Here is a 13068-nt window from a genome sequence, read left to right as displayed (position 1 = left end):
GTATCGAGCCAAAAATGATTTTGTTCCCTGCCGACTTCATGAATGACAAGTCTCTGCAGCTTTATTTGAGGCACAAATAAAGGTCACAAATGATGTGAAAATGGACAAGTCAAAATATCAGACTTAAATTTCCTGTTTCCTAACCAATTTGCAGTTTTCACCTGCACAGAGCAGGTCATAAGGCCAAAGGAAATGAAGAATTCATAAAGGTGCTGAGCGAGATAATGTCAGTAAGTCTTACTGTCAAGCTCAAACCTCATATTAAAATTCAGTGTATGAATAGAAATCTGCCAGTGGAGAATGCCTCCATTGTGAGTCACCAGTCTCAGTGAAATAACTGACGGCTATGTTTCCTAACAGGACTAGAATCAAAATAAACTGAGCACTCGGACTCCTCCAAGATTTCACCTGTTGACGTGCTAAGATGCTCATAAAAATTAACAAATATACATGGAGGAAAATATGATTTTTGAAGGATTCAAATGAGTAGCTAATACATGATTTTGATGATACATGAAATAGGAATGAAGCACAGGAAGTGATAAGCAGGATGGATAAGATGGTGGGAAATCTGTACACGTCATACGTCATTAGTTATCGAAGCTCATTCACAACTCAGCTCTATTTTTAGTGGACAATAAAAATGTATAACAAAAATGAAGTAAACTTTTTGTTTCTAAAATAAACAGATATATTACCGTATCCCAGATCTGCAGTTTGATCTGTTTGCCATCTATAGTGATCATCCTTGCTCCAAACTCCACACCTACAAACACACAAATGAGAAGGAGTTAATAATACTCAAACACTGACTTAACTGGGACAAGATGATCACATTTTTGACTCATCTCTCCTGAGATCATATTGACCGATATGGGAGTTAAGCAACTAAAAAAAGATAATATTTATCCATATTTTATTTTTACCTGACCATATAATTTAAAATATACCCATTCTTTTTATACCACTTAGAATGAATTGAAAATAACATTTGTTCATTAATAAATTCAACAGATGAAGATGGAAGTTTCATGTGTGCACTGAAGACAAAAAGTGACATTTTGTTTTTAAGAGTATGACGTGAAACTACAGCATCTTTAGCTACAACTGAGATTAATTAAATTAGTGTCTAACAGTGAGTCTAAGCTAATTGTTTTAATTAGCTCCATCTGAATGGACTCTGTTCCACTAATAAGCATTGGCGTTTAATGCTGTTAATCTGTAAGTGAGGACATCTAAAAATGACATTGTATGCTTATGTGTACTTGTGCGTCCTGTGATGGTGCTGGCTTAGTGACGAACGTGTAAAGGCCAGATGCTCTTACCGATGGTGAGGTCGTGAACTGGCTGAAACCTCTTGTCTGTGAACTGTAGTAATAGACATGATTTCCCCACTCCTGAAACACAAACACACACAGTATAAAAGAAGGTCTCGCATCACATCACATGCACCCAGGAAGAAATACCATGCATGCCATCATGATTGTTGGTGATTCTGCAGCTCTGAACTACACAGAGCAGAGACTTTTACAGGAAAAGACTTGCTGTATCATTCATTAAGGAATTATATCATACACTACATCCAGCCTAGCTCCTGTTGGCTCAGTTAACAAGAACTAACTGTTAGCGTTCCCACTGACCAGCTGGAGCATGTGTGATGATACTGTTGTTCTTCTGAAAGGGCATGGATGAATCTGCTCTGTATCAACACTACTCCACACAAGAGTACGTTATGACCGCCACAGATACACAAACACTACGAGGGATGAGCTTCTGCTAAACTGATTACCATTCAGTCATTGCTTTTTTTAATAGCTTTAGCAAGTCAAACACATCAGAACAACCAGGGCAATAATTCCGCCAATTACAAAATCAGATGATGATGACAGCAGATAAAAGAGAGACTCAAAACATTTCAGGGGTTTTAAATTAATAGTATCAGGAGATAACTGCTGGGGAAATGTCAGCAGAGCCAGTAGGTTTTTTACAGAAATCAAATCAAGAAATAATGAGCGCAGGTGCAGAAAACACTGGAAGCAATAACATACAGGTTTGTGCAACATGTTTGAGCCCTGCCGGTTTATCCTCAGCCAGAGCAAAAGGGAAAATAACACTAAACAGCTGAAAGAAAACACTTATTTACAATGCAATTATGAAATGGGTCTTCACTTTTGGCAACAAACCAATACCAAACAAACATGTGCTGAACTAAATTAATCTATTATTAGTTAAACATGAGATTGTCTGTCCTGTTCGTATGTCTGTGTTAACACGAGTCATGATTGTAATCATCCCTGCAGTCCAAACCGGCTGTGGTCACTGACACAGATGGAAGAAAAATCTGCAGATCTCATTCTGTGTTAGAGCATTATAAATACTGCACTGTTGAGCATAAGGTAATGTGAGGGTTAAGCAGTCTGTGTTCTACTCACTACTAGACTAAGTCAACAAAAATTCAACAAGTTTAACATTTAGTCACTGTAAATCATTTACAGTTCTCTGGTATAAGCTTTGCAAAAGTACAGTTCTGTTTTACAATGGTAAATGAGCATTTCCATTATTGGGATGAAAAGATCAAAAGTGGCAAAAAAGGTATATACTATGGGTCTTCTTGAATATAGGTATCACAAAGTTCAAATAGTTCCAAAAGTCGTACTTCTGTATGTGGTTACATATACCTTCACTAAAGTTGGTAGATGGCATTAGGGCTACACGACACTGGAAAAAACTGACAATTGCAATATGAAAAATACTCAGGAAGGATATAATATCTGTGTGGTGCTGACGTAAATGGTCAAACAAATTAGCTGTGTTCCCTCTCATTGTGGCAACAATTGCAAGGCACTATCGACACAGAACACGTGTTTCAGTATCATCCTTCTTGTAGCCAAAATTCCAGATAACTGACGTTGCTTTTCTTTTTGGCACCGAGTCTGTGTTATCTGTGATTTTCTCTTATTCGTTGCTCATTTTTGAATTTTGTTCCCAGCGACTCACTCCATGTGCATGGGCTTGGTCTGCTTCGGCAAACTGATTAAGAATGATTGTGATTGGTGGATCACTGCGCCCAGTGTGTGTCAGGTACCCTTGAAATGAGATGAGAACACATTGAGTTCATTTGCCTCCTATATTGCAGGACCTGCGATGTGACTATTGCGCACACATACATTGCAATGACGATGCTCAAACGATACATTGTGCAGCTCTAGATGGCATATACTGTGCTGCTCTCAAAGACTATATTAGAAATGGACAAAACCACTGTGATGTCACCCATTATTTTTAAACCACCATATTAAAGCCAATAATTTATGTTTTTGCCATGACCATCCTGGTTTTTAGAGCTAGAAGTGATCATATGTGACAAAAGGAGGAGCTGGGGGAGCACAATAGGTGATGAGTGAGCTAAATGCTGCTAGAATGCTAGCTACTTACTATAATTTGTTAATCACAAGTCAAAGTGAGTAAAATAATAATTCAGAAATGTACCAATAAAACAGCTCTGAATGAAGGAGGCGAGACTAGAATGACTCCTGGAATTTACTGACTTAATATTTTTAGGGAGAAGTTCCATGCAAGTCTATGGGAGCCATGCATTCAAGCCAAATAACTAGGCTACAATCTACAGGCACCTTCAGGTAGAATTGGTCATTTCCCATTTTTATTAGCTTTTGTAATATTTAGCCCAATTCTGTAATCATTCCAGTCACATCAGAAAATTCACTGCTTTAGCAAACAATATATCTTGGCATTTCCATCTTTAATAAAACAATAGGACTCAAACTGGGATTGACTGGACTGACTGGGAAAAACACTGGAATAAAATGGTTGTTTGTAGCCTCAGTAAAGGGCTACTGGAAAAAACAGAGAATTTCAGAAAATCTTATAATTCAATGCAACCGGATCAGTAATGAATTAACTGTTTCCTTCTGTTTTGATGCATATGTACAATATATGCAGATGGTACTGACAAACCTGTATCCATTCACTCTAAACCAAGTATTATATATATCAATTAAAATGCCACTGCCTTACTTAACAAAACACATACTGGCATTTATAACTGCTAGCAGACCTGTATTCATTACTTAAAGTGTGATATAATAAAGTGAGGACTTTTTGGAGGAGAAGGGAAGGGAAAGGAAGGGAAGGGAAGGGAAGGGAAGGGAAGGGAAGGGAAGGGAAGGGAAGGGAAGGGAAGGGAAGGGAAGAGAAGAGAAGAGAAGAGAAGAGAAGAGAAGAGAAGAGAAGAGAAGAGAAGAGAAGAGAAGAGAAGAGAAGAGAAGAGAAGAGAAGAGAAGAGAAGAGAAGAGAAGAGAAGAGAAGAGAAGAGAAGAGAAACTGACAGACATCCAAAGAGGTGACTGATAGGGACTTGGTCTTCCTCCTTCGTGGTTTCCAAGGGTTACCATTGCTAGGCAGAGGCGTTGCTAGGCAGGGATTGTGTGATGATGATGATGATAAGGGATGGAGGGGAGGATAGAGAGATCAGGAGGAGGGCAGCTATAAAGAGGCACAACAAGCAGTCATCATTACCTCCGTCACACATCACATCAGACACCTGCTTACAACACATCGTTTTCTGAAGCCAAGGCTCCGCTGATGATATGACAAACCATATTTAGTTTGCTTTTGCCATATTTTCCCAATTTCATACATTAATCCTAATCGTTCAATTCACAAGTCATTCTTTTAGCACACAACTTCCAATTTCAAGCCATGAGGTCAACAATGAGACACCTGTGGTTTAGAGCATGAGCTAGCATCCACAACAGCCCTCAATCATAGCCTGCTGAGCCCTCAAATGGTGAATGACTATAATCATAGTTATAGTAGAAAAATGTGATACCATACAACAAAGCCCTTAGCATGGGGAGGTAATTCAACATGTGGAATGCCTGCTGGCCTATCAGAAAACAGAATTTCAGTCAGCCAGGTGACTAAGTAACTGGTTATAGAATATGACTGACAGGTAGACTGGATGATCTCAGAGTCTTAGGTTATGATCATATAATCATATGGTTTACTCTTTACAAGGACTGTGCACCAATAACCACACTGTCAAAACTTTTCTACTTTGTTATTTGTTTTTACCAGTGTAACGATAACATTTTACACAGTGTGTGGCACAAAGATATTACATATGTTGTAGCATTAATGTCACTAGAACAAATCAATAGGTTATTGAGTTAATTTCAGTCCATTTATAGTCATACATATCCAGTTAAAATAGATACAGATAATACAGTTTGTACATATTAACGCAATATGTTGTTTTACTGCTGCTGAAGAAATAACGACAAAGCATTACAGTAGCCCCTTTTACACAGCACTTCTGCTCCGGGAATATTTCACCTTTATTCCGGAATGATGTCTGTGTAAACAAAATGGTGGGATCATTGGGTCCCACCTCTGTCAAGGCTCTGTAACACCTCTGGAGGTAGTAACAGAGCCGTGATAAAAAGGGGAACCTTGATCCCAGAACGCTATTTAAAATGAACACCTCTCATTCCACAACCAAGGTGTGACGTTTTGATGACGTATTGCGTGTGTGACCCCAGCACCGGGGAGGTTAAAAAATGAGCGCAGGCTGTGTACAGTAAACAAACATATTGCTGCAACCAGAAAGATGTCGAACAGGGGCAATGCCGAGATCCGCGATCTGCTGTCACTTTGGGTGGAGGACTCGATCCATGCTAACATTGTGGAACGATGAAAGGCAGGCCAACTTTGGAGAGGTTAGCAACACCACTATGCTCGGGGTATTCCTGATACACAAGTTACACGTCACACTTTACACTGCGCTGCATCACCACCCCTTTGTTTCCAGAACGCAAGTCCGCTGTGTAAAAGTCCAGCCTGTCTCACCTCAGTTACTCTTTTGGCTTGGCTGTGGAAATCAGTCAATAGTGCCAAAAAGGTGGGATCACTAGCTCACCTTTTTTCTGGGATCTGTGTGTAAAAGTGGCTAGTGAGTCCATAATCAGTAGGGTCCAAAATTGGATGAATTAGTCCTCCACAGTCGAGCTGATGGAAATACTGCATCTACTACAGACACCCTGTACGAACAGGAATGTGAATTTGTGCTTATTTCATCTAGATACTGTTAGCATATTGTGGACAACAAACCGGAGGAAACGCAAGGCTTCTTGCAGATGCAATTCACCTACATTTTACAAAAAGGCAAGAAAATTGTGGTTCAGATTAAGAACTGTGATTCTACGTCAAAAGATGACCAAATGATCTTTTGGCCAGATCATCCAGCCCTTCTCACAGGTGGTTTCATTTAGCTGCTCGAGTACGCAAACACCTGCACTGTTCAATACATGCAGACCAATGAAATCAGCACTGCATCCTGATATCTTCCCCTTTATTATGAGTGAAGAACATGGTAACAAGCTACACACCAGGAGGTCATTTTCACAGGAAGTATTCTGACATAACAAAACTAGGAAAAGCACAGGTGGAAAAAATAAAATGAAGGATGACTGTGTCCATTTCAGGTCCTGGTGCTACAGGTTGGCTCACCATCGCAAAGTAAAGCTGCAGTGATTAAATATATCAAATATTCTGAGAATTGCCTAAGTCAAGTTTTCTGATTCCACCCTCTCAAGATTTCTTCTCTCCTCTCTGATAATAAGCTGGATATTTTACCAAACAAGACATTTGACATCAATGGCACATCTTGTCATTTTTTTGGCATTTTACAAACAATATAAATTACTCATTAAATGAAAAAAACGAACAAACAAACAGTCAACAGATTAATCACAGATGAAAATAGTCATTAGCTACAGCCCTGCAACGAAGCCATTGTCATGCTTTTAGTAACACCTGTGCTTGTCCTACCTCCCTTGTGGCATTTGAGCCTTTAACAGAATATTCAATTAGAATATTAGTGAGATAAGAGCATTTGGATCCGTCCTTCCCAATTACAGCTTGACAGATTCATAGGGATCTGCTTGAGAGCAAAGCAAACATGACAGATCTGGTAACGTGAGACTAGCCAAGCAGAAACCACGCTTTTGTTCTTCATAAAAAAGGACAGATGGTTAATTGCCCTGCTGCTGTTGCCAAGGAAACAAATCCTTTAGCGTAACCCGGTGTAGGTGCAGGATTATTGACAGTTAGCTGGATAATGGCGTTTTTGGTGAAAAACTCATACCATGTATATTGTGAATGATTTGTGACTTATATTGATATACTGATACTGATATAACACACAAATGGTATCTTGAGTCTAAATAATAGGTTATAAATGTAAATGCAGATTACCTATCATTTTAAATGTGTTATAAACCCAAAGCAACAAACTAGTGAAAAAAGCAGGACCTGAATGGTTCCTTCATCATGTTTGCATCTAATGGACATTTTCATCAACTGATCATAGAAATATCATCAGATTAATTGTTTTTTCCTCAAAATGCCAGAAACACTGAAAAATGTCAGTTTTATCTTTGCAGAGCACAAGAGTTATCCCCTCTGTCTGTTTTATTAAAAGTATCACTCAATCAAAAGCCAAATGTATTCCATTAACAGAGATACATGACAAGAGAGTTTCCATATTTTAAGACACCAGATCCAGAAAATACTTGGCAATTCAGGCTCCAAAGTGTCCTTGATGTATTAATCAGCTACTAAAACAGTTGCCAATTCATCTTCTACTGAAACACTCATGGATTATTCAGATAACTGCTGCAGAGCTACTTTGGATCTCAGATAAACAGTTTCTTGGTGGACCCTGAGGAGGAATAATTCGCCGTCTTACATCATAAGTTCTTGGTTTGTGTTGCAGATGTGTTGAAGAGTCCAGCAGACCAATGAGATGTGTCTCTCCTCACTTACAGCGGTAACCCGAAGCTTTGCGTGGTCAGCAGACTGCACCACAACCCCCACTACCGTCTGCTCACATCAACTGCCCTCCCAAACCAAATACTATTTAGGTGCCTTGGAGTGCAGTGACTTATCTCCAGCTATCCCACCACAACTGTAGAGGAAACCAACTTTTTGGTTTTCAATACTAAATTCAATCTCTTGGTCCTTTAACTTTCAGTACTAGAAATTAAATAATGTAGGGCGTATTAACAGACACTCAGCCTCAATAAACAGTGTCTGGAAATGACTGAGTGCAAGTCAAACCACAACAGATGGGAAAGTCATTAGTTCTAACAACCAAACAGCCAGTAATTACCTTACAATAACTCACTCTGTAAAGTAACACAATAATATACACACTAGAGATCTTCGAATCAGTCAGTCATATTCATTTCTGTTAAGTCTGGTCATGTGAAAACTCGAAGGCCAAGCATACCACATCCGAGACTCGGCGAACATTCCTATCATTTTAGTAAGGTTCAAAGTACAGTTATTTGATGATGGAAACATATCAGCCCTTCTCACCAGTGAGCTACAATGCTCACCCTCAAAATTCTGACTAAGGGTAGAGTCAAAGCTCTCTATAAAAGTCTCCACAAAGCCAGGTCTCTGGAAACTTGTAGACCTACGGGCACTGTTCCACAGAACAGACTATTTTTGTACAAAGACTATAATTTTCCTTTCAAACTCCATCGGTCTTTCTGCCAACAGGATTGGCGTACAGGCCAGCCTGAGAGAAAAACCTTATAACACAATATTAAAAACTAATGGCAGTTCAATTAGCAATTACAGTACATCACATATCACATTCAGTGTTCCAGCCACAGCTCTTAAGTTATAAAGCAAAGTGTCAAACCACACCACAGTCCCTTCACGAACACTGAATACAAGTCTACATGATTTCATAAAATTAGGACAGAACACACACTGAGACTGGACACTAATATTAGAAAACACCTTTGATAAAAACTTATGCCAGGTTTTCACTGATATGGATACTTTTCTAAACAGCTATTTGTCCCTTCTGTTTTTTTATTCATCTAACGTACATTTTACAAAATATCTCTGGATACACTGCGATGGAAAATATACTACGAACTGGTAAAATACTTAGAAGAACCATTGTTCCTTCAGATAATATTGGACACACCAGAAGCAGATGCTTTATTCTAGCCCCTTTAACACAGCACTTCTGTTACTGGAGTATTTCACCTTTATTTCGGAACGTCTGTGTAACGTGAAATGGTGGGATCATTTGGTCCCACCTTTATCACGGCTCTGTAACACCTCTGGAGGTAGTAACAGAGCTGTGATAAAGGGGGAATCATGATTCCAGAATGCTATGTAAAAGGAACACCTCTCATTTCACCACCAAGATGTGACGTTTTGATGAAGTATTGTGTGTGTGACCCCTATGCTGGTGAGATTTAAAAATGAGCCTGGACTGCGTACAGTAAACAAGCATATCAACGTGACCAGAAAGATGTCGAACTGGGGAGACACAGAACCCGCGAGCTGTTGTCACTTTAGGTGGAGGACTCTATCCATCCATGATAACATTTGTGGAACAGTGAAAGACTCTGGAGAAGTTAGCAACACCACTATGCTCGGGGTATTCCCGATGCGCAAGTTACACATCTCACTATACGCTGCTTTGTGTCACCGTCCCTTTGATTCCGCAACGCAGATCTGCTGTGTAAAAGTCCAGCCTGTCTCACCTCTGTTACTCCTTTGTCTTGGCTGTGTAAATTGGTCAATGGTGGAAAAAAGGTGGGATCGCCATCTCACCTTTTATTCAGGATCTCTGTGTAAAAGTGGCTTGTGTTAGTCTGTGTTATTGACCTAAAAAAACATTTACCTGTGGATGAAAGGCCCAAAGCTAGAGAAAGATATTTGCTTTACAAAATATCTGTGTCCATTTGATGTTTCTTGATATCTTAAAATCAGACATATACATATCAGAAATATTATATTCTGTGATACTATATAAATTCTTAAAAACTTTGATTTGAAAAAATTTCAGTGTACCCAGATTTAATGAATATCTGCATGTGCTCATTTGTCAGAAAATGCAATTAAAAATTTTCTTACATTAGTGTAATAAACTGAACTCTCTCTCCATCATGATACATGCTGTATTGCCAGCTCATTGCTAGACAGCCATAACTACTGGGTTCCTGCTGTATCAGTGTAAAATGAATGCATGTATGTATGTATGTATGTATGTATGTGTTTCATAATCATGGGGTAAATTAACTGGTTTTCAACTGTAGTAAAAGGCTGAAGAGCATAAAAACACCGTGGCCTGAATATCCATCAGAAAGAGCAGCTAGAGAAAAAATACAATATATCATCACTGACATTTTCTGTTTTAATAATTATGAGAGATCTAAGCCCACAAGATGAGTCAAAATGATGAAATTTCCCACTGCATTTCCACTCATCACATCCTAAGGGCAATTAACCAACCAAAATCTCAGCAGCATACTGTACTGAATGTACGTATCATGCCACTGAGACCCCTGGTGAGTCTGAATGAACTCAGATGAACACAATTCTGCATAGAGATTGGATGAAATTTCTAGTCTAGCCATACACTTATTTGCTGTGTGAAATCCGGACTCAACGTGGCAACTACTCGGGTGCAAATACCACACCCGACTGACACATGTCAAACTACTGTAGGCCATACCCAACCTCAGATAATGAAGACAGATAACACCTGGCTGTGCAAAGTAACAACCAGTGAATCGCAGTTTGTCTGCAGGAGAGGCAGACAGGTCATATCCTACTGGGAGAGCAGACCTTTCACAATTATTACATAATCATCAGATTGAGATTACTTTAGCTGGCTGCAATCACTTTTCGTAATTGTTCGTTTCATTTACCTGTATAAACACAGCCCGATGAAATAAACAGAAATGTCATGTCCACATCATTACATCCATGTTGTTCTCCACTGTTTATCTGAAGATATCTCACTTATTAGATACCATAAGCATCTATTGACATTGGGCATAGACTGCCATATGTCCGCACTAAGGTCTGTATACTGAGTTAAATTTACACTGGGTAATTTAGTTTACATAGCCTAAATGGCAAACTGAAATGTGATTTGTATTTATGTTCCTATGTTTAATGACCACAAAGGCTCTTTGGATGAAATTAATAGGAAAAAGACCGGTATTAAAATATTAATCACTTTTTTTTAAATCACAATCATCAACTAAAATGTGTGTAATCATGACAACCCATGTAGGACAGAAAACATTAAACAATAAATAATTAAGTTACAGGAATGTGATCATAAATAATGAATCTAATTATTCACAACAAATGGTTACCACTTGCAAAACTGTAATTTCTGCAACTTTCATGAAATCACACCAAATCATATCCCTTTCTCTAAAATACGAGGCTCATGTCATCAAGTTTGTAAAATAACTCGCTCACTGAACTCTAATCAAATTCAAGAATTAATCCAATGTTTACCAGAACCGGATAGACTACTTATTCAGGCTCACTAAAACCATCAGCAAATAATTACTCAGACATTTTCACCGACACAAATTCACCAGCTTTCATCAGAAACAGACTGAACATTGATTAAAACACACAGCTCCAACCTCCAGGCCTTTTTTTCCCGTGTATGTGTGTAGTTTACATCTGTCCCTTCGACTTATCTTTGTTGACAGTTTGCAAACATCCGCCAACAGACCTGGTAAATACCTGCAGGCCTAAAGGTTTGGGTCGCAATATTTTTTTTAGGAGTTTCTGACATTAAAATGAACATAGTGCATGAAAAAATTATACAGGCAATGTGTCGTTTGACAGATTTCTCCACTGTATGTTTTTCTTCTTCTTTTTCCTTTCTTTTTCTTATACCAATATCATATTTTTAGTATAACATCAATTCATCATACGTTTACTAACCAAACCCAGACTAATAAAGAGGAGATGCCCCATTAATTAAAAAAAAAGCCTAATAATTTTAATTATTGAAATGTCCTTGTAATGATTTCAGTTAGGTAACAATGACAATACAAACTATCAAAAATTATAACAATAAGAACGCAAAATCTTAACAGTGTCGACAGCAAAGTGTGAGTTAGTCATCGCTTCCCAATATGAGGTGGAGGAGCCCCTGAGACTAAAACCCTCCACCCAAATTACTCACGGCATAACTTTAAGAGCCACTGTTTTAATCAAATCTAATTAGGTTACATTCCATTTTCCAGGAAATATGTCATAGATTATAACAGCTACTTTTATTACATGTTCCTCAACACTAATTGTTGTACGTCCTGGAAGTCAAAATACCATAACCTTATCATTCAAAACAATCAGACGCTATGAGGAAATTGTGATGGTTAATGAAGTTAATCTCCTGTAATAGTGTTGTTAATATTCCAAATTGACCTGGGCTCAAAAATCAAAGTCTGAACAGATGTTTGGGTTTGGAGAATCATTAGACATACGACCATGTACACACACCTCTACTGTTTTTAAGGACTTGTGACATAGTGCTGCTTGTGGAAGAGCATCAATACAAATGGTGATTTCTTTAATTGCAATAACATTTAGTGACATACATATTCCACTGGTCACATCCTGTGACAGCATCTTTGCCTGTCTGTGTAGTACTAGCATGTGCATTGCAATAGTTAAAATGACAGGTTGCTATTTTGGATGTGCAAATCCTTCTGTTTCTGCTCTGAACTGATACTATCAACAGCAAGAAGATTTCACAGTCAAGACATTTTAGCTTAGCATAACATGTTTACGAGAAGTAAAAAAAAAAATTAAAAAAAGACATACACATAATCACAACAGAACCTTGGCTGTACCTCAGTTCTGTCACTGATAAACAACATCAGCAGGCACAACATGAACCTGTTTCGCAATAGCAGTGTAGTAGTCTGCTTTAGCACACTGATATGCATAATAGAAAGCTTTTCTCTATTTATTCCATTAGTTTTAGCTGTAAGACTGTCTTCTTGCTGCTGACTATTTCACTATCAATGTACACAACAGAATAAACCTATTACAATAAGGTAATTTATGCTTTGTTGACTGATATGATTTGTTCCTATGTTTACTTCTTCAAATCATTGGTTAGGTTCACTTTGAAAACCATCCTAAGACATCTCGTATAGCACCTCAAAAACCTGCTGTTAGTTTTGTCTTTTTTAA

General features: G+C 38.3%; 1 protein-coding gene across 2 annotated transcripts in view; it reads right to left on the bottom strand.

Annotated features, from left to right (window-relative positions):
* The window catches only part of rab2a (RAB2A, member RAS oncogene family), a 31445-nt gene that overhangs the window by 17386 nt on the left and 991 nt on the right, over window positions 1-13068 (bottom strand). For both annotated transcript variants that reach the window (XM_030160251.1, XM_030160253.1), the window contains exons 2-3: window positions 1326-1397; window positions 699-766 (exon numbers count right to left, since the gene is read on the bottom strand). In XM_030160251.1, the coding sequence (XP_030016111.1) occupies window positions 699-766; window positions 1326-1397 (140 nt within the window). The remainder of the gene's footprint in view (window positions 1-698; window positions 767-1325; window positions 1398-13068) is intronic.

Source organism: Sphaeramia orbicularis, chromosome 17, assembly GCF_902148855.1.
Source record: "Sphaeramia orbicularis chromosome 17, fSphaOr1.1, whole genome shotgun sequence".
Classification (NCBI taxonomy): Eukaryota; Metazoa; Chordata; class Actinopteri; order Kurtiformes; family Apogonidae; genus Sphaeramia; species Sphaeramia orbicularis.
Note: the sequence above shows the minus strand (reverse complement) of the source record. Positions and strands in the feature narration are given on the sequence as shown.